Below are 19,618 nucleotides of genomic sequence, written 5' to 3'. Positions count from 1 at the left end.
ATTGCTATTCCTTTCACCCATGCATCTTGTCCCCCATACCACCTATCAGCTTCAATTATTTTAGCAATATTCCAATTCCCTAGGATCCAAAATAGTATATATGATATGATGGATTTGTGGGTAAGTGGACTTCTCTAGCCATGATGGATCGATGAGTCATCACAAGAGGAAGTCACTTTAGAGCCACAGCTTACCTTATCTTATCAATTGCATAATTGCATCAGGTGGTGTCTCTCCCAAAACTTGAGTGCTTGGAAAGTAATCCCCCCCAAAAAAATTCTTCCCTTAGGAAGTGGCAACCTAAGATTAGAGGATTGCATATGAAATTTTGAAGCTTGGCTAAAAGAATTATAGAGAAAGGTACTTGAACTCTTTAATATATAGAACTTTTTGCCAAATTTTGTTGACCTTGGCTTTGTTGTCTCCTATGTTTGGCTTTAGGGATCCAAAGAGTGGAGAGGGGGGGAAAAAAGTATAGAGATACTTGAGGGCTAAGCAGCTGGATAGCTCTCCTTTCTAATAAGGTGGTGTATCCAAGGTCAAAGTAGATCTTTTCATAACATTAAGGAAATGGAAAGTGAATGTAATCATGATTAGTAATTAATTAATATTACGGCGGTTAACGCCACTTTATAGAAGATTTTTTTAAAAAAAGTACATTAATTAGTCGGTTAGCCTCACTTTGGTTCTGCTTATTGCACTTCTAACCTTTGCATTTTATGTTAAAGGCTTACTCATGGCCTGTAGGCTGTATAGATGGTCGAGGATTAGGTTGATATCCATAATATTGCGCTAGCTCAAATGAAACCCTCATGATGAATGATTATTATTCTTCTCATTTAGACCCAAAAACACAACCCATTGGAATTTGTTACAGGGTTTACCAACATCTATTACCACCCTTAAAATATGAGCTTGTCTAGGTCACCAAGAAGGATATGAATATATTATCTATCCCTTCAAGAAGATTTGTTACAGGGTTTACCAACATCTATGACAACCCTTAAAATATGAGCTTGTCTAGGTCACCAAGAAGGATATGAATATATTATCTATCCCTTCAAGAGGATTTTGTTACAGGGTTTACCAACATCTATTAGCACCCTTAAAATATGAGCTTGTCCAGGTCACCAAGAAGGATATGAATAAATTATCTATCCCTTCAAGAAGATTTTGAGGCAAAAAAAAAAATTTCTGATGCACTTAAACAAATATGTTGATCATAACGGGTAATATCAAGGTGTTGAACAGATGAAGAAGGCTATTGAAAGGAGCTCGGATGCCGGTTTCAGCTGCTAGCGATGGGCTGATGATTGTAATTTCTATGAACAGACCAGTTGGTTGTACAAATTAATTGCAAATAAAATTGAAAGAGAACTTCATCTGGACATACCGCCTATCAAGGTGGTTGTATGCATGTTATCTGCCATCATATAATCATTTAATTTGTATGAATTGTACTCTGGAAGCCAGCCCTGGTTATTTCACCATTTCAGTGGAAGTTTGAGAGCTTCAAAAGTTTGATGCTTTATGTGAAATATTTGCGAACTCATAGGAAGCTCTGCTAGGTCTTTTCTTAAAAACTGAAAAGGGATAAATATGGAAGGGCACTCCTACTTTACGTGGGTACACTTTAAATTTCCTAATTGCTCAACAGGAGTATTTGGTAGGCATCTGATGCCTGCTCATCTTTATAACTCTTAACTCTAATGCTATTTATTCCTAAACAAGTAGTGTTAATATTATGCCTAAGGTAAGAATGATGATAAATATATATTGACAGTGAAGAAAAGATATGCAGAGAAGGTACCCAGGTCGAGGTGGGAGATTATGATATGGTCTTCCAGTCTCATTAGAACCATCTTTTTTCCTTTTTCGTGGACTTGAGCTTCATTACCAGCTCTTCACGTTGAGCCTCCACTTCAGCATATTGGAGACTCATATTGAGGAAGCGCTCCTTCATATCTTTTAGTTCTGCCTCTAGTGACGACAATTTTCCAGCACCTGCTATTTTCATGTCGTTCTCACTTGCATCTTTTTTCATATTTTCGGAGGGAGAGCTGCAGAAAAAGGCGCAAACTGATTAAAGAAAAGGGACCAAGAGTTGGCTACTTCACAGCTTAGTTGTCTATCTGTTTTTACCATGAAATCTCAGGTGAATATAAAGTATAACTATCCAAGCAAATAAATTTTAATATATAAATGAAACATTCACAGAAATGGATCTCAAAATCCTGTATTTCTGTGCTACAAAAATTAAAATCTGGATCAGTAAAGTTTATATACTCAACAGATTATGAATTGGTTTACCTTTTGAGTTGCAGTTCATACATGTTGTTTGCCTCCAAAGATTCAGCAAGTTTAGTCTCAAGTAAGTGGATCCTTGAGCGAAGATCAGCTTCGGTGTTGACGTCAATGTTATTATACAGCTTCTTGTCACCCTAGGAATGTAAGTAACCAATAATAGATAAGTCCAAACTTGAATCTTTGAAATAGACAAATTAAATTAACTTTTCAATTTAAAAGAATGTATCTTCAGTTGCAAGCTAACAATAAGGAATGAATGAGGAGGTTACATGCATTCGGAAGCTGCGAAATGAGATGACCAATAATACAAATTATAATACCATCATGAAATTGTCAAATTCAAACTCATCGATACCAAATGTATATGCCTTATCATTCTTGTTCTTCTGGATATTTTCTGTGTTTCCATAGGGTAACTGATAACACACCATAATGTGTATCAAACTTGTTGTTGTTGTTGTTGTTTATTTATTTGTATTTTATTTATTTAGTTTGAGTAATGGGGCATAGCAAACATATATTCTGCTAATGACCCAAAAAAAAAAAAAAATTTAACCTTGACAAGATTGTCAGATTAATGCAGGATGTTCTACTGCAGTGATGGGGCAAAATCACATTGTTAGAGATATGATCATATGAAGATCAAGAAAATGAACTGGTCTTATTTGCAGATACCTTCATGAGATCAACTTATATCTTTTTTCCCTCAATTACCTTAGCCTGGAAAAACGTTGGATCACTACAGATAATGACTAATTTAATCTGCATACTCTTATTTCTGTGAAGTTTTGCAACTTAAAGAATGGAAAACTCCCTTGGTGGGATTCTAGAAATCTGATTACAAGTTTAAGACCTAGTTTTACCTTTTCTTTAACCATGTGGTCTAGCCACACTGTTGCTAATATGTAATATGAGTTTAATTTCAACTGAAAAGTAAACGAGATATGCTAAGATATATCCTAAACTCATGCTCTCAACTTATCAACTGGAAATAGCATAATTCAGCATTTACTGATATAAGTTAGAGGCATTAAATGGCTTACCTCGAATTTACCTTCCCGGTCCTCTTCTTTCTTTAGCATTAGTTCCTTCTCCATAAGCTGAGCTTTCTTCATAAGCTCATCTTTCTCCTGCTCCAGAGATTGTATCTTCCTTTGATACTCACTATTTGTTCTCTTCATTCTACTAATTTCGTTCTTTAATTCTGTTTCATGAGCATAAGATGCTTCATTGGCAGATAGATCACTCTTCATCCTTAGAAGTTTTGCTTCTAGTGCAATTTTACTACGTCTGTCATCTTCACCATTCTCTAAAGTCTTCTGCATATTTGAGATTTTGTCCATCAATACAGCCCTTTCTGTCTTCAGAGCTTCACATTCTTCAGATATTGACTCCAATTTCTCTTCTAATTTTCCTTTTGCAAACTTTGCCTCATCAAGAGAGCTTTTAAGTACCAAAGTTTCATCCTGAAGATGAGCTATTTTTTGTAGTTGAACCTTTAGTCCAGAAAGTTCTTCCACTATTTGCTGCTTCTCATAATCAGAAGCTTTAAGCTTCAGTTCTAATTCATTTGACGTTTTTCTGAATTTCTCTTCACTAGATTTAACCGCCTCATTTAACCTTTGCATATGCTCAATATCAGTCATCAACATTTCCTCACTTTGTCTGGAAGCATTGAGCAAATCAACTAAGCCCTGAATCTTGGTTTTAGATTCCTGACGAAGTGTTTGTAGCTCAGTTTCGTAGAGCTTCACTTGTGCATTGGCATCATGAAGACTAGATTCAAGTTTAGCCTTATCTGAATGCAGACTAGAGACCTCATGTGTGGTATCCAAAGATATTTTTTCTTGCTCATCATGAGTTGAGAAGACCTGTGAAGTAAGTTTTGCAATCTCTCTCTCAAGATTCTCAACTTCAATCATCTTCTCTGTTTCCATCTTATTCAACAAGAGGTGTGCTCGGGTTATTCTCTCTTCATGTTCCTTGTGCTCCTGAAATATATTCTCCACTTCCAACAACAATGATTTCTCCTTAGAAGAAATGTCTTTTTGTAGTGAAGAAAGCTTTATCTCTAAAAGCTCAACCTCCTTACAGAAATCAAAGCTCTTCTTTTGTGATTCCTCCAAATCCATCTCTACATGTGTAACTCGCTCATGCAACTCCAATTTCTGCATCCTTAAATCAGCAGCTATTGTCTGAAGAGAATTGCACTCTTCAATAAGACTTTCCGCTGTAGCTTGTAATTTTGAATTAGATCGTCTTAGGAACTCTGATTCCTCTTGTGCTTCTAATAAGCGCTTTTGGGCTTCTTGAAGTTTCTGTTTTAGTTCCAGCTTTTGTGATTCCATTTCTGCCTGCTGTCTTTCAACTGTAACCTTAAGATCCTGAATAAGAGATTTAGAATCTTCTAGTTCCAACCTATTGGACTCCTTATCATCTGTCAGATACCTTAACTGAGCTTCTAGTCCAGATATACGTTCAGATAACTGTACATTCTCATGTTCGAGCTCAGATATATGCAACTCTAGCTCAATTTTGCAGCTTTCAAGTTCCATTGAGTTCCTTTCAAGCATCTTATTAGCAGATACATGTGAATCAATGCTGCTAGTAAGTACAGCAAGATCATGCCGCACATCATCCAAGCATTTGGAGGTAATACTGCTTTCTTTAAGTGCAATTGATAAATTTTCCTCTAACTGACCTTTCTCCTTTTGAAAATCAGAAATAAGTTGTTCTAGTTCTGTTTTGGAATGCCTCAGAAGATAAATCTCCTCTTCTTTGACTGAAAGGCTGGCTTTAAGCTCATCTATCTCAGATGTGCTTCCATCCAATTCCTCACTAATTCCACTGCTTCTGGAAGTCAGTTCTCTTTTCAGGTTTTCAGATTCTTTTGTCATTGATATGTCTTGGAAACTTTCATGTTCCTGTCTTAGCTCAGATAGTTCCTTGTTTCTTTCCTCAAGTTCCTCTTGGCTTTTCTGGAGCATTTTCTGAAGATCACAAGCTTCATCCCTAAATCTTTGGAGCTTAAGCTCAAGGTCGGCACATTTCATTTCAAGATTCTTTATCTTGGATGCTGATGCTTCATCTGTATTTCCTTCATCCAATGTTTCCTTCCTTCTAAGCTCCCCCTCCAGTTGATGTATACGTGATTTAAGGATGTCAAGTCCAGACTCCGAGCTACCAAAATTAGAAGAATGCTCGCCCTCCTTTGCTACCTTATTAAATTTTTTCATCTCATATATGAGTTCTAGATTTTCATCTGTAAGTTCAGAACAGTCCCTCTCTAGCTCCTGTATTTTAGCCCTTAGGATCTCATTTTCCTTTTCCAGATCAGAATGGATGTTGTTGAATACTGTACCACTTGAAGGTTGAGTATTAAGCACATGAGAAAGTTTCTCTTCCAACATTACAATTTCTTGTTCTTTTGATGATAATTTTCTTGCCCATTCTGTCTCATTGCCCAGCAATATTTGATTCCTCAGACCCTCGTCATGCTCAGTAACACCAGAATCTTGTGAAAGCCTAGATATCTCAAATTTCTGTTTGTCTATAATATCTTCCAATTCCTGAAGAATGGAAACGAGCTCTATATTCGATTCTTGAGATTTCTTTAGTTGTAGAGTTAAGTCAGCATTTGATTCTTTCTGAAATTTTATTTCATCTTCCAGTTCCTTTTGCACATCAATCATGTCTTCAATTCTGGGAGTTCCTGTGTTGGTTTGATTTTTTGTTATTTCATCTAGTGATGATTTTAACTGTTCAATTTCTTGCTTCAACAAATCGCGTGCAGAATGTGCAGCTGATAGTTCCATTTCCAGGTCAGCCTGATGCTTGGATTTGTCAGAACATTCCTTTTTCAATATTTCAAGATCAATTTTCACTTTGCGAGAATGTCTCTCCCACATTTTGGCCTCATCGCGGAGTTCCTCGATCGTTTCTTCAGCAGCTTCAAGAAGATCTTTAGCTGAATCAGAGGGCCTTGAGGATAAGTGAGAGAGACCACTCGGAAATGCTTGCACAGTATTTTCCTGTGGAGTGGAAGAGCCAGAGGCCCTAGAACTGAAAGATGCATTATTCGACCTAGAGAGATCATTACCATGACCTGCAATGTATGTTGTGCTAACATTCGAGTCAGCAGAATCTTGTCTTCCCATGTTCACTCCCCCACTAAAGTTGTTTCTGGGAGAAAACATTGTTTTGTCCAAGGAACTATCTCCTGAATCAGAACTCCGATGTGAACCTGATGCTGAGAAATATGTGTCCTGAGAAAAATAAGCAATACTTCACCATCCTTTCAAAATACCTGATATCATTTTGAACCGATACAAAGAATGACTCTATGGTCAAAGGGGCAAGCCAGGAGAGAATATACATCTTTATGCTCCTACAAAAGATTTTAATCGGCATAACACTACCTATAAAGTTCAAAGAATATATCATTTATCACTTCTTAAGCGTGTATATGTTCAATTTATACTAAAATCAAGTGAACTAAACATAATTTATTAGACAACCACAAATGTTCTTGTGAAACTTACTTAATATAAACAATAAAGAACAAAAATCAGTCTTTTTCTTGGGATGAAAGATTCTCTAACTGATTCAAGCATCAATAATGAGTACAAAAAGTAAACAGTTTAAAGTATCATTGACTATGAAAGAAGCTGAAGATCAATGGATGGCCACAATAGGCTTCCAGGAACAGGAGTACTGAGTACCTGAATAAGTTATGAAGTACAATGACAAATAGGGAACAGGCATATTGAGATTTTGATTGAAAATAGTCAAATACTAGGTCAATATCCGTCAAAGACGCAACAATCATAATTATAACAAAACTATATATCATCAACATCAATTTTGTGGACATTTCATGTTATGCATCCATTATACTAATGAAATTAGATGGATTCCCTACCATTATCTAAACATATACTAGAAACAAGAATGGGATGTCTCACTTACCCATCCAATGAGCTTGGAACAATTTGCAGACAGATCAGGAAAGGAAGTTGGATACATAGCATGCTACTATATATTGAATAGTTAACATCATAAAATGTACAGTGATATAATACAAATGAATAAAGTCCATACAAGGACCTAAACGATAATTTCTCCTTGAAAGAAAAGAAAAAAAGAAATCAAACAATCATCAAGTTCACTATGAGTCAGAGCTTCTAACCCTATTTCCATGTTCATCTGGATATGTAGCACCAAGACGATTACTAGATGATGATCCAACACTCCTGTTGAGCATGGTATCAGATCCATCTGACTTGCTGTCTATGTCATCATTGTTAGTACTTAGCTCTTCATGATGGGTAGTTGTTTCCTTCCGAGATTTTCCATCCCTGATTTGTATAAAATAAAGTCAAAAACTAGTACTAGACTTTGGAAATGAAGAATACATCTTTACAGAGTAACCTACCTGAATTTAGACTTTGAGGAGAGACATTGAATCTTGAGCTGTGCATAAGAATTATATGAAGTTATTTGCAACATAAAAAAAATGAAACATGTTTAAAATATCAAACTAGAATGTGTGGTTACTGTTGATAAATTTATGGTATGGTAATAAAGAATTCAAATAGTAGGATGCCAAAATGAACATGCATTCCATAGAAGATTGAATCAATAAAATTTAAAAGTAAAAGTTATTAAATATGCAATAATTCATAAAGAAGCGAGAGTGCAAATTTCTGTGCCACCAACTTGCACATTTATTCAGCTAATAGAGCTGCAATACTCAAAGATGCGAGTGAAGAGAGGTGCAGAATCAAATATGATGGGTACTAAGGTCCAGCCTATCAACTCCAAATTCAGCATAAGGGAACTGATCAGGACCTAAGTGCAAAACCTTCATTATTTGGTTTATCACTTTATTGTAAGTTATTAAAATTAAGGTTCAACATCATTTAGCATGATATCAAAACAATTAGCAAAAGATAGTTCCACAAAACAAATTATGCATGCTACTACTCCATATTGATCATGATACAAAAAATCAGTTTCATTTGGTAGATTAGCTTGTATTCTTTGACAACATTCGTATCTACAGCAGCACCTAGAAAGAGCATGTACAACATTTGCAGTTCATCTTTGTCACTTTGCAAGAACATACACTTTTTGTGAACAAGAAGAAATGTTTGTTTGGTCACACTGAAGTTAAGTATCTTGGGCACATTATTTCAGCTGAGGGAGTCAAATCTGAACCAAGCAAGATTGCATGCATATTGGAGTGGACGACACCACATAATGTTCACGAGCTTAGGAGATTTTTGGGATTGACGGGTTACTACCGCTTTTGGATTACAAGAGGTCAGGATATTCCTCATACAAATAATGTAACTCAAGCAAGGACATAAAAAATAAAGCAAGAGTATAACATTTAATTTCACTGACCTGCAAAACTGTCCCATAATTGCACTTTTTTAACGGCAAAGAAACAGCAGTAGAATCTCGTGAACCCATATATTCTGTTAAATTTAAGATGCTCTCTCCAAGAATACCAGATCTAGCTGATCCCTGTAAAAAGAGAGCGATCTGAGAAGCAGCTCCATTAACTTACAGCAAACGAGAATTGGACATATGATTAATTGATAGATGATTACAAAAATATACAAAACAAAATGGATCAAGCAAATGTTATTGCCAAAGGATAATGCCTAGATATGTGTCAGACCATGGAAACAACAATCTTAAATTGGCATTCTTCAGGTTCCTTTGATGCATCATCTTGATAAATCCGTATAGATTCTGACATAGAGTCAGTCCATAAACAACTTCCATTGCGATTGATTGCTTTATTGGACTTAGTGATTGCTTTTCCAGTCTCCACTGAGACGATAGATATAAAAAGGTTATCCCATCCTTTAGGAACCTGTAGAACATGTGGAGAAGTTAAAAAGATGACTATTAAATGCTCCAAATAACTGGTGAGATATCTAAGAAAAATATAGATTATTTCACCAAACAAAGTTAATGAGTTTCTTTTAAGAATATAAGAAGTTAAAACAAGGCAATGAAGTGGATGAAGACACTAAAAATCTGTAACTTTCATCAAAAGGAGAGTCAGTTAAACTTATATTTTTCTTGAAGACATGAATGAGCAAGTGATTCAGTGACTTGTGCAACCATAATAAACTAATCTTGTTACAGATTAAATAAATAAATCCTACATCCATTTGAAAGGAGATAAACCTAACAAAAGGAAACCAGCAGTCAGCCCAAAGCTAGAGATGACAGATACAATTAGAACACACAGATAGAAAGTTAAACGCTATTTCAAAGAAGAGATGTAATCCAAGAACAAAAAAGTTGATGCTATCTCCATTAATCCATATTCTCCGATCCCTAGGTAAGTACAGCTAAAATTAGAAGAAGAAAATAGGTGCCCTTTCTGAAATCAATCAAAATCCAGAGTCCAAATTCCAACCAAAATGTGACTCAGTAAATTCTACCGAAACCAAAGTCGAAATTGGAACAATTTCTCCAAAGAAACACAAATTACCACCATTATTTAAGAAACCAAACAAAAACGTAAAATCACCTGAATCGCTCGAAAATCCGAGAATTTGAAGTCAACCCTCTCCGCTACTTTATCAGACCTGTGCCTATGCAACTTGAACATCTCTTCTCCCCTCTCCTCTCTCTAATCTAACCTCTCCAATCCCTCCTCCAACCTCTAAAGCCCAATCAATTAGCCGCCATTGCAACCAAACTCGAGAACAAGACAACGAGACACCAAGTGATCGAGAGGGATCTCGGAAGCGGAAGAGATCCCTTCCTCTTTCTCTCCTTACTTCCAAGGAGCTGCGAGAGGGGGGGAGGAAGAGGACTACTTCTGGAGAGTTATTTTAGTAATATTTTTGCGAGATTTATAAGGTGATTTGGCTTTTTCTTTGTCAATAGAGGAAAAGGTTTGAGTAAAGAATAAATAAAAGGTGGTCTCATTTTAAACACAGTTGGCAAGCTTTGGATGGACCGTTAAAATCTGAGCACCGTAGTTTAGTTTAATCTAATCCCCACGTTAAACCTTGTTTTAAGGAATTTATTGAAGATGTGTTTGGAGTTTAAATGGAACAGCTGTCGAATAATTAGCGCTTAATTAAGTTATAAGTGAGTCTTTGTAACGGTGCATGATCGGAGTCTAAGAAGAGACGTTAGTTGTCATTCTACACCCTACATTAGATATTTATTTATTTTTACTCTACATCGTTAGGGTTGATATAATAAACACTAATTTAGGGTGTGAAATGAAAAGAAAAAACTCACTTTTAAAAGGTTAAATTTGTCATAAGCTGTCAACAGAATAGTTAGTAGGTCGACAAAAATTAGTTTCTTTAATAATTCCCCCACTCCTTTATTTTAGTGGTGGGATTTATTACATTTATTAGGTCTGATATTATAAAATGGCAACTTGTAGGTAGTTAGATAAGGCTTTGGTTGGCCGTCGAAATCTTAGAATATTGAAGCTTTGACATTATAACAACGACAACTTTAAGGTAAAATGTAGGAAGGTTTTCGGAGAGTTTTTGACCAAACTAACCCTACTAAATATATATTTTAAATTTTAAGTATAAGATTATGTGTACTTGAAAATCATTAAACAACTTATATAGAAAATTAAAATCATCTAAACAATTTCCCAAAATTTAGAGAGATAATTCTATATAAATCATTATCAAAATTAGCAACTCGGATAGAAATTTATTCTATATACTTAGGTAATTTTTTAAAAGAATTTATATTTTTTTTCATATAAATTGTTGATTGGACTAGTGAAATCTTTATACCCATCCAATGCCTAATTGACCTGTTTGGGTAGATATGAGTTTTTTTAATTACTTTTAATTTTATATGATTATGAGTTTGTAATATGATTACTTGGTATATCAAAATTATGACAGAGATTATAGATTTAATTTACTCTAAAATTGTGCTATAAGCATTGGAAATTTAGGAATCAAACTTATGGGTATTATTTTATTAAAGCCCCCTGTTTTCCAATTTATAGTCACATAACCCCAGGTTACATTAGCATGACACCATATAGAAAGAAGAAGAAGCATGCACTCAATAATTTAGAACAAAGAAATCAATCATTACCTAATAATACACGAAGTTAAGAAAGCAATATAACAAACACTCGCCCCGTAATAATTAATGATCACATATCAACAATAGCAAGAATCCCTCAAACCAAATAAAGTAGAAGTCTGCAGCACCCGAAGTAAAATTTATCACGACAGCAAGCAAACTCGGCGACGAGTACGACCAAATCAATCCGCATCGAAATCCACGTCGCAGTATACCCTATCGAACGACGTGGAGGAGGAGAACCGTATGATCACCGGCGAGCAGTAGGCATTCAGGTCGTAGTGCCGAGTCTTCACTAATCCCACCTTAAACCTCACCCTGCCTCTCACCCGCACCTCTACCTCCACCTCCCCTGCTGACCTGTCATGCTTCAGACCCTTCGCCGCCGACGCCGGCAACGAGACCGCCACGGCCGTCGGCTTTGTCTCGAGCCGCGTCACGTTCCGCTTCGGCTGGTAGAACGGCGACAGCTCGCTAAGCGCCACCATTTCGTCGTCGTACCTACGGTATCAGATGCCGTGAGTTTTATTTATTTTGTCGACCAAATTAAATATATAATATTTGTCTTATATTTATTAAAATAAGAGTAAATTACAAATGGTGAGTTCATTATACCATACGCCGACGTCGATCCAGTCGTAGTACACCGAGACCCGACGATTACGGTTGTCGGCGCGGAGGGTGAGGTCAAACGTGGCATCGAGAGAGTTGGTGGACGAGAGGTTGAAGCCGCGGATGCTCGCGCCGTCGACGGTGTAGTCGATCGGCATTGGCCGGACGATGAGCCAGAAGATGAGGACGATGAGGCCGGTGAGAATGATGAGAGTGAGCAAGCTGATTACAACGCAACGCAAGACCGGGTGCCGGCGGGGAGCGTGCCGGTTACGGTCACCGCCGCTTCGGGGGCCTGCCATGGCGATCGATGACTGGCGCAAGAAAGACGAAGGATATGAAGAACGGATTTATACAAGGGAGTTAAAATGCTAAGCGGAACCTTTTTAGGTGTTAAAGAAGTGGCTACAGGCTGTATGTATGATGAATGAGAGCTCGCTTCTTCTCTGTGTGCTTTTTAAAGTTTTGTGTGCTTCTTTGCCTTTTGTTTTTGTTTTTTATTTTTTATTTTTTGGCCTTTGAATGCCTTTGGCTTTGGAATCCTTCTTGCACACTCTAAGAACTAGGATCTAGATAGGAAAGATAATGTTGCATGAAATTAATAAACAGATTGATCATCTTTGGTGGAGATAGACTTGTTATAAATAAATTTATCTGTCTTTAGTACTTTACTTGGCTTATTAGGGATATCTTTTAGGATCTCAATCAGATAAATTTGGGTCCTCTGAAGAACAAATTTTGAGATGATTCCACTGCCACTTGCTGAGTAATTGGTGCTGAATGGGTTGTGATGAGGCAGAAATTTAAATTTCGTGAGTTGTCTCGTAGAGGATTATGTTGCAAGTGATTCCTTCTCCAAACTTTGTTCCTAGTGTTTGTTTGTTTCTTTCTCTTTTACATCTTGCCTTCCATCCAAGCTATGCCGCAATTCCATTTGGATGGCGACCGAAGCCGGTACCGTTGTCGTGTGGTGTGTCGAAAATTTCTCATCACGAAATACCCTATAAGAAAGGGATTACAATATACCTGTTCTTGAATCAAAGTGAAATACATTTTGGCTTCACACAAGCTTGCCAATTGTGAAATCTGAATGCATATTCACCAGTTTTTGTTCATTTTCAGAAGTGCCTATATACACAATTCTTCAAAATCGTAATCTGTGTTATGTAAATCAAGCTTGACATTGAGCATTACAGAGTGAAGGAAAGAAGAACTAGTGACTAGATCAAGCTGAGATTGTGTTCAGGCTAAAATCCCATAATTTCTTGGCTAACTCTTCATCTGAAGCTTTTGAACTTGGTGTGGCTAGATTACTGTTGCTGAAGTATTTTCCAGATACCCCCTTAACTTGAGGATGCAATGCCAGATAACATGTTGTGGCAGCCCCCTGTAGAAAAAGAATAGGTAATTTCATCAGCATACTCTAGCTATTACAACATCTGGTTGCTCACTCTGGTTTTCTTTTTCCCTTTTATTAGAACATAATCAACTAATCCTGGCTTCTTCATCACACTTTAAAAGTACAAACTATTCTAATGATTTCAGGCTTTAAAATTGTGAAAGAAGATGCTTTAGCTTCATAATTTGTTTTTCTTAGCAGAATCTAAATGGAAAAGAGTTTAATAGACTTCTTTGCCTAGCATCTACCAAAAGTATATCTACAAGTTTAGCTTATTTAAGTAGCAATCCAGTATATTAAGCAAAAGAAAAAATAGAATTACCTGATGAACATCTTTCATAACAAACTTTGCTACTGCACTTGTGAGGGCTGCAGTGCAGAAAAATAAGTAATCACCAGATAAATTATTTGCATTGAAAAACAAGGCAAATCAAATACAACAAAAACAAAACGTGAAAATCCTAAATTACTGAAGCTTGCATATCAATTATAAAGTAGTATTATTATTTGACATATATTGTTTCTTCTCTGCTTCTCCAAGCTCTGTTCTGAACTTCTGGGGCCTCCAGAACTTCTGTACAGAGATGATTATACGAACCATTAACATAAACTTAGTGGAACCTACTACAGTTTGTTGTTCATATAACATAGTGGACCTTAATTGTGTCAGTCTTCGGACTAGTTTATGTGCAAGCAAGTGTGTGGTTACAACGAGGACACAAACTAAAAAAAAAATGAGAATTAGAAAATTCAGAAAAATAACAGGAAGAAATATAAATGCCCATGAATTACCATTCATGATACTTTGGTACCGGAAAAGATTAGTGGCAACAATTCCAGGATGAAGTGAATTAGCAGTAATATTCACATTTTCTTCCTGCTCACCCACAAAAGAATAGATAGTTAATAATGGACTAGTAAATGGTAATTACATCTACTAATGTTCAATGATCAAAGTGAATGATGTGTGGAGTGTCTATCTTATTCAAGTTAGCAACAGTAAAACAATTTCCTAGGCATGTAAACAATTTAGATGGAGAGATATGATGATTTGGTCTTCACAAAGGACAACTACTCTTCTATAAGGAATCAATTGGTTGAAGGGACAAATAAAGATCAATAAATTAATAAACAGCCATAAGTCAACCTTCTCATACTTTAGGAAATGGGTAGCCAACTTTGGCAACATAATCCACAGATGCAGTTGGTGCGAAAACTAACTTTAAGAAAAGAAGAAAATATAAAATAAACAAAGCCCATCCGGAAACTGCTGCTTTTGTTTCATAACTAGTATCAGCAATTAGCAGATATAGAAGGAATAGCATACCTTGAAACGTCTAGAGAGCTCGTTAGCATGCAGAATGTTAGCGATCTTTGATTGCCCATAAGCAAGATAACTTTGGTACCTGTAAAAGGTTTTAAAGAATGGCCTTCCTTTATTAAGTTAAGAGTAATCCACTAACGTATACCAAAACCATGGAAGAAATAAATACATCGAAGATCACATCACTGAAAGAGAGATGAACAACACACTCCCAGATTTATGCAGAGTTAAAGCTTTAAGAGAGATTACCTTGACTGGTCATTTATCTTATCAAAGCAAATTCCTTCACGATAAGTTATCCAGTGTGCCTCGGAAGAAACATTGACAATCCGCCCTTCAGTTTTAGTATTACGAGAAGTCCTCTTCATTTTATCCATCAAAAGATGCGTTAGAAGAAAATGGCCTGCAATCATTAACTTTTGCTTTACATAGCAGTGGCATAGAATTAGCATCAGATACATGATATAAAATGACCAGCGGGCGAGAAGCAAACTTCAGTCAAGTCCATAATTTTCTTATCAGAAATATCAACTAATTAACAATCCTATAGATTGCCAGCTAAATAAGCACCTCAGTACCTGAAAATTCCCAGTCCTATGACTATGAAGTATGCTATTGAGTTGGAATTTCCTAAACTCGAAAACACTCAACAAATTAGCCACGCTATCTGTAAGACTATCATAACAACAAAAAATACCTATGTGGTTAGTTGCAAACTGCAGCTCGAGACCATCCTTTGAGAGCGAGAAGGGAATTGCCATGACACCTGCATTATTGCTATAAGCAAATGAAGCACGAAGTAAATTAATAAGCACGATGATGACCAGATATTTACAACTAATTAAATTGAACAACACTGATAGCAGCTTGATTCAATTAAAAATAACTTACATAAGGACGTTTAGAGGAAGATTCGAAGAGCCAAATTCCGAAGCAAATTTCCTTACTGATGCCATTGAGCTGAGGTCCAATTCCATGACATCAACTTTAGCAGAAGGGATTTTATTAACAATTTCTTCCCTTACACTTTTGCCACTAGACATATTCCGGACTCCCATAACAACATGAACACCTCGCAATGCAAGAACGCGCGCAGTTTCGCTGCCAATTCCACTTGATGCACCTAAATTATGCCATATAATGGCCCATATAAGTGCTAAGAAGAGAGAGACAAAATAGTCGTAATTGGCTACATTTTCATCCTAGTTTCAATTTCTAAGATCCAATCACAGGTAAACAAACTAGAAAAAAATATTCTTGCTCAAATGTATCAATCCACATATTTGATGGTGAAAAGATTGATTTTTTTTCCTCGGAGCTAGCAAGTGAGATGAGTAATTACAACCGAGAAAGGCCATTCGATTACGAAAGGATCATAACGAAGGGAGATGGAGAAGCAAGCACCTGTGACAACGGCGGTGAGACCACTCCCATCTATTCCTTCCGTGACCTCTTCGGCCGTCGAAGAAGACGAGAACCCAGATACCCCTTTCCTATTGAAAGGCCACATCTATCTCGCTCTCGCTCTCGATCTCTCGAGTTCTGGTTAACGAATGGCTCCTTTTCTAGCTTTAAATTCGAAAGATTGAGAACGGCGTGTTTTGGATGAGGGAACGAAACCGGACATCGAGGAGGAATGAGCGGCCCAGGTGACGGGAGATTGTGTCCTGTCGACCATCGAACAGGAAACAACCTTCGAACTTGACGTGGCACCCCACCGATACTGTGCAACAGGGCCCGCAATTAATATTTTTTATATTTATTTAAAAAAATTATCAGAATCACCTGAAAATAGTTTAATAAAAATTATTAATTTCTCGCTCCTAATCAAATGGTTGAGATTAAATAATACTAAATAAAATTAATCGAAAATATCGGTCATATGAACCGAAAGTACTAATCACTTTTCTAAATTATAAGATAAATTAGTTTTTTTTATATCTCTCTTAGCTATTTATTTTTTTTTCTAATAAGAGATAAGATAAAAATAAATCGGTAGAATTTGACACTCTTATTATTAAGAAAACAGTTACAAAAATAATTTTTAATTTTTAATTTTTAATCTTTTATCAATTTATCAAAAAGATTAGAGTTGGGTTGCTTGGATCTTTTCCTAGTAGTTGTTGCAAGATAGAACAAGGTATCCTCATTGGTTGGAGAAGAATTCATCAATTGACAGCATACAATAAGCAATTACAATCCTGAGATGCGGAAAAAAAAAAGAAAAAGAAAAAGAAAAGTAGATAGCAGTGGGAATAACAAAAAGGAATTGAAAGAAGCCTCCTGTTCTGATGAACAGATCAATGTCATAACTCCATAATTCAAGGTCTGCTCTTGAATGGGATTGCTCTGATGACCACCTGGTGGTAGATGGCAGCCAGTGCAGCTCCAATGAAGGGTCCCACCCAGAAAATCCACTGGGGAAATAAGCATAAATTAGCAATGATTTGAGAGTTGTTTTAGGAAAAGTAGTCAATAGCTGCTGATGATTAGAATGAAGACTAACATGGTCATCCCAAGCATGAGCTTTGTTGTAGATGATGGCAGCTCCCAGACTCCGAGCTGGGTTGATGCCAGTTCCTGTGATGGGGATGGTTGCCAAGTGGACCAGGAAGACAGCAAAACCAATAGGCAATGGTGCAAGGAGCTGTGCAATAAAACCAATAAAAATTCACATTACCCTCAAAAGTTTGTTTTATTCTTGCAGCTATATGCAAGAAGATGCAAACAAAGCTCAGATCTTTCATGATCTTATAAATGTTTAGAGAGGCAAATAAAGAAGTAAATCATACGTACAGGAACATGAGAGTCTCTGGCATTCCTCTTGGCATCCGTGGCAGAGAAGACAGTGTAAACCAAGACAAAGGTGCCAATGATCTCAGCACCCAGGCCCTCACCCTTGGTGTAGCCTGAAGCTACTACATTGGCTCCACCTCCATTTCCCTCATAGAGCCCCTTCTGGAATCCTTTCACCACACCAGCACCACAAATGGCACCCGAGCATTGCATCACCATGTAGAACAGTGCCCTGGTCAGGGAAAGCTTCCTTGCCATCAACAGCCCAAATGTCACTGCTGGGTTTATATGCCCACCTGTCCCCCAAGAGATGGGAAAAAACAAACAAAAAATTTAAGTACTTTTGCACCTAAAAAACATTTCCTTTATGTATCTATAAATGAACAAACCAGAGATCCCAGCAGTGCAGTAGACCAGGGCAAAGATCATGCCACCAAAGGACCAGGCAATCCCCTGGATGCCCACAGTGGAGCACTTGGATTTGGAGTTGGAGACACCCATGACAGTGAGGATGGTGATGTAGAGGAAGAGGAATGTGGCCACGAACTCGGCAATGCCGGCCCTGTAGAAAGACCAGGACTTGAGCTCCCCTGGCTCAAACAGAGGAGCAGGTGGGGACTCCTTGTAGTCCTTGTCCTGGCTCTGGGCTGCCGTCCCTATCGCTTGCCTCTCTGAGTACTTGTTAGCTCCAACCTTCACATCCTCCTCCCTCCCTTCCATCTCTCTCTATCTCTTTCCCAAAATCTTCTACTATCCTCCCAAGTTCTAAGCTGTAGAAAGAAGGAAGAAGGCTGAGACTTGAACAGAAATCGAGGACTTGTGAGGTTTTATAGAGATGCAGAAGGAAAGAGGAGGTGGGCTTTGCCTTTTACTCCAAATCAATCCATAAAGACGATTGGATTAATTTCCTGCATTCAGGGACGCATATGATCTTCTGTGAAATTACAGAAGATGGTTCTGAAAAGATAACAGAGGCTTGTTCTAGTGGGGACACTGACAGGTTGGTAGTGTTGGCCACTCTTTAGCATTTTCTCCTAGGCTTGCTTCCAGACTCATCCCCTTTAATGATTCCATTTGCTTTTCCTAATCATTTATTAGCATAGATTATTTATCTAATCGTTCATTTCTAGAGTAATATCTTCTTCAAACAGTCTAAACAAAGTACATTGCACTCCCATGCAGAAATAGCCTCTATGATCTTCCTCCAAGATTCAACAAGGCTAATCATGAATCAATTGGAGAAGATGGAGAGAGAGTGGAGAGGGAGAAGCATAGATTTTTTAGACCATTCTAATCATTTTCCAAAGAGAGAAAAAAAGAAGAAGGAAAAAGTTGGTTCCTGATCATAAATGAGATCGTCATGGAATCTATCCCTCCTTTTTATGAAACCAGGAGCTCCAAAGTCCTTGATTCCAAGTTTCCAACCTCTGGTTTGCGTTATAAAATGAAGGGCATATTTGAAAAAGTAACATGAAGTGACATGAGAGCAGAAGACTTTTATCCTTATATTGCTTCTGAGCTTCAAGTGGTTAATGGGCAAAAGCCAAAAGTGCAGCCACCCAGTGGACCATTGAAGAGGTATTGGTACTTTACAGTCACTTGTTGGTATTTACCTTTTATTATTATTATTATTATTATTATTGTTGTTGATAAATTTGCAGAAAAGACCCTGCATTATGAAGTTTCTATGGTTTCAACCCTATTTTATCATTTATTTTCTAAAAAACCCCTGTCTTTTATCAAAATATTTATTTACTACTCGAATTAATTTTAACTCACCTTAGCTTAAGAGACTATGAATATTTTTGTTTTATTAGTTGTATTGATCTCATATCTAGAAAAATTGTCATATAGGCTAATAAAACAGAATAATTGATATTTTAGGTTAAGATGAGTTAAAGTTAACTTGAAATATTAAATGATTTTTTTTTTTATTAAAGACAAAACTATTTTAGAAAGATAAAGTAGAGTTTGAACCAACAAATCCCATAATGGAAGGGGTTTTCTGCAAATTTTCCTAATTTTTTTTTTATCACTTGGATGTATGATCAAGTATAATGTTCTTCAAAAGAAAA

The 19,618-nt window shown here is 36.8% G+C and overlaps 4 protein-coding genes across 4 annotated transcripts; all 4 read right to left on the bottom strand.

Moving 5' to 3' along the window:
* Positions 1–1,690: 1,690 nt before the first annotated feature.
* Positions 1,691–10,184, bottom strand: LOC140766619 (uncharacterized). Its single transcript, XM_073106094.1, has 8 exons — positions 9,863–10,184; positions 8,996–9,193; positions 8,716–8,838; positions 7,742–7,779; positions 7,496–7,664; positions 3,351–6,572; positions 2,311–2,441; positions 1,691–2,060 (listed from the first exon to the last, which is right to left on the bottom strand). The coding sequence occupies exons 1-8, from the start codon at positions 9,941–9,943 to the stop codon at positions 1,853–1,855; spliced, it is 4,170 nt and encodes a 1,389-aa protein (XP_072962195.1). The 5' UTR covers positions 9,944–10,184; the 3' UTR covers positions 1,691–1,852.
* Positions 10,185–11,307: 1,123 nt separating this feature from the next.
* Positions 11,308–12,569, bottom strand: LOC140767416 (uncharacterized protein At1g08160-like). The gene is made up of 2 exons (XM_073107317.1): positions 12,028–12,569; positions 11,308–11,913 (listed from the first exon to the last, which is right to left on the bottom strand). Exons 1-2 carry the CDS (start codon positions 12,324–12,326, stop codon positions 11,595–11,597), a joined length of 618 nt encoding a protein of 205 aa, XP_072963418.1. The 5' UTR covers positions 12,327–12,569; the 3' UTR covers positions 11,308–11,594.
* Positions 12,570–13,046: 477 nt separating this feature from the next.
* Positions 13,047–16,344, bottom strand: LOC140766507 (short-chain dehydrogenase TIC 32, chloroplastic-like). The gene is made up of 8 exons (XM_073105888.1): positions 16,152–16,344; positions 15,639–15,870; positions 15,445–15,524; positions 14,997–15,150; positions 14,751–14,829; positions 14,216–14,300; positions 13,746–13,792; positions 13,047–13,411 (listed from the first exon to the last, which is right to left on the bottom strand). The coding sequence occupies exons 1-8, from the start codon at positions 16,255–16,257 to the stop codon at positions 13,250–13,252; spliced, it is 945 nt and encodes a 314-aa protein (XP_072961989.1). The 5' UTR covers positions 16,258–16,344; the 3' UTR covers positions 13,047–13,249.
* Positions 16,345–16,897: 553 nt separating this feature from the next.
* LOC140767325 (aquaporin PIP1-2-like) lies at positions 16,898–18,439 on the bottom strand. The gene is made up of 4 exons (XM_073107186.1): positions 17,933–18,439; positions 17,544–17,839; positions 17,254–17,394; positions 16,898–17,164 (listed from the first exon to the last, which is right to left on the bottom strand). The coding sequence occupies exons 1-4, from the start codon at positions 18,261–18,263 to the stop codon at positions 17,069–17,071; spliced, it is 864 nt and encodes a 287-aa protein (XP_072963287.1). The 5' UTR covers positions 18,264–18,439; the 3' UTR covers positions 16,898–17,068.
* Positions 18,440–19,618: the final 1,179 nt, after the last annotated feature.

The sequence above is a fragment of the Typha angustifolia genome, chromosome 9 (genome assembly GCF_048772165.1).
Source record: "Typha angustifolia cultivar Huaian chromosome 9, ASM4877216v1, whole genome shotgun sequence".
Lineage (NCBI taxonomy): Eukaryota > Viridiplantae > Streptophyta > Magnoliopsida > Poales > Typhaceae > Typha > Typha angustifolia.
This window is presented reverse-complemented; position numbering and strand designations above follow the sequence as displayed.

Bases quoted from the DNA above. Each gene is read 5' to 3' on its own strand.
- LOC140767325 (XM_073107186.1), bottom strand. From the start codon at position 18,263: ATGGAAGGGAGGGAGGAGGATGTGAAGGTTGGAGCTAACAAGTACTCA. The intron at 17,840-17,932 runs GTTTGTTCATTT...CTTGGGGGACAG, and splicing joins CTGCACTGCTGGGATCTCTG to GTGGGCATATAAACCCAGCA. The intron at 17,165-17,253 runs GTTAGTCTTCAT...TTATTTCCCCAG, and splicing joins CTCATGCTTGGGATGACCAT to TGGATTTTCTGGGTGGGACC.
- LOC140767416 (XM_073107317.1), bottom strand. From the start codon at position 12,326: ATGGCAGGCCCCCGAAGCGGCGGTGACCGTAACCGGCACGCTCCCCGC. The intron at 11,914-12,027 runs GTATAATGAACT...CTGATACCGTAG, and splicing joins TGGATCGACGTCGGCGTATG to GTACGACGACGAAATGGTGG.
- LOC140766507 (XM_073105888.1), bottom strand. From the start codon at position 16,257: ATGTGGCCTTTCAATAGGAAAGGGGTATCTGGGTTCTCGTCTTCTTCG. The intron at 15,525-15,638 runs GTAAGTTATTTT...ATTTGCTTATAG, and splicing joins CTTCCTCTAAACGTCCTTAT to CAATAATGCAGGTGTCATGG. The intron at 13,412-13,745 runs GTAATTCTATTT...CTTTTTCTACAG, and splicing joins TTATGAAAGATGTTCATCAG to GGGGCTGCCACAACATGTTA.
- LOC140766619 (XM_073106094.1), bottom strand. From the start codon at position 9,943: ATGTTCAAGTTGCATAGGCACAGGTCTGATAAAGTAGCGGAGAGGGTT. The intron at 7,665-7,741 runs GTAGGTTACTCT...TATACAAATCAG, and splicing joins TCCTCAAAGTCTAAATTCAG to GGATGGAAAATCTCGGAAGG. The intron at 2,442-3,350 runs GTAAGCCATTTA...TTACATTCCTAG, and splicing joins ACCGGGAAGGTAAATTCGAG to GGTGACAAGAAGCTGTATAA.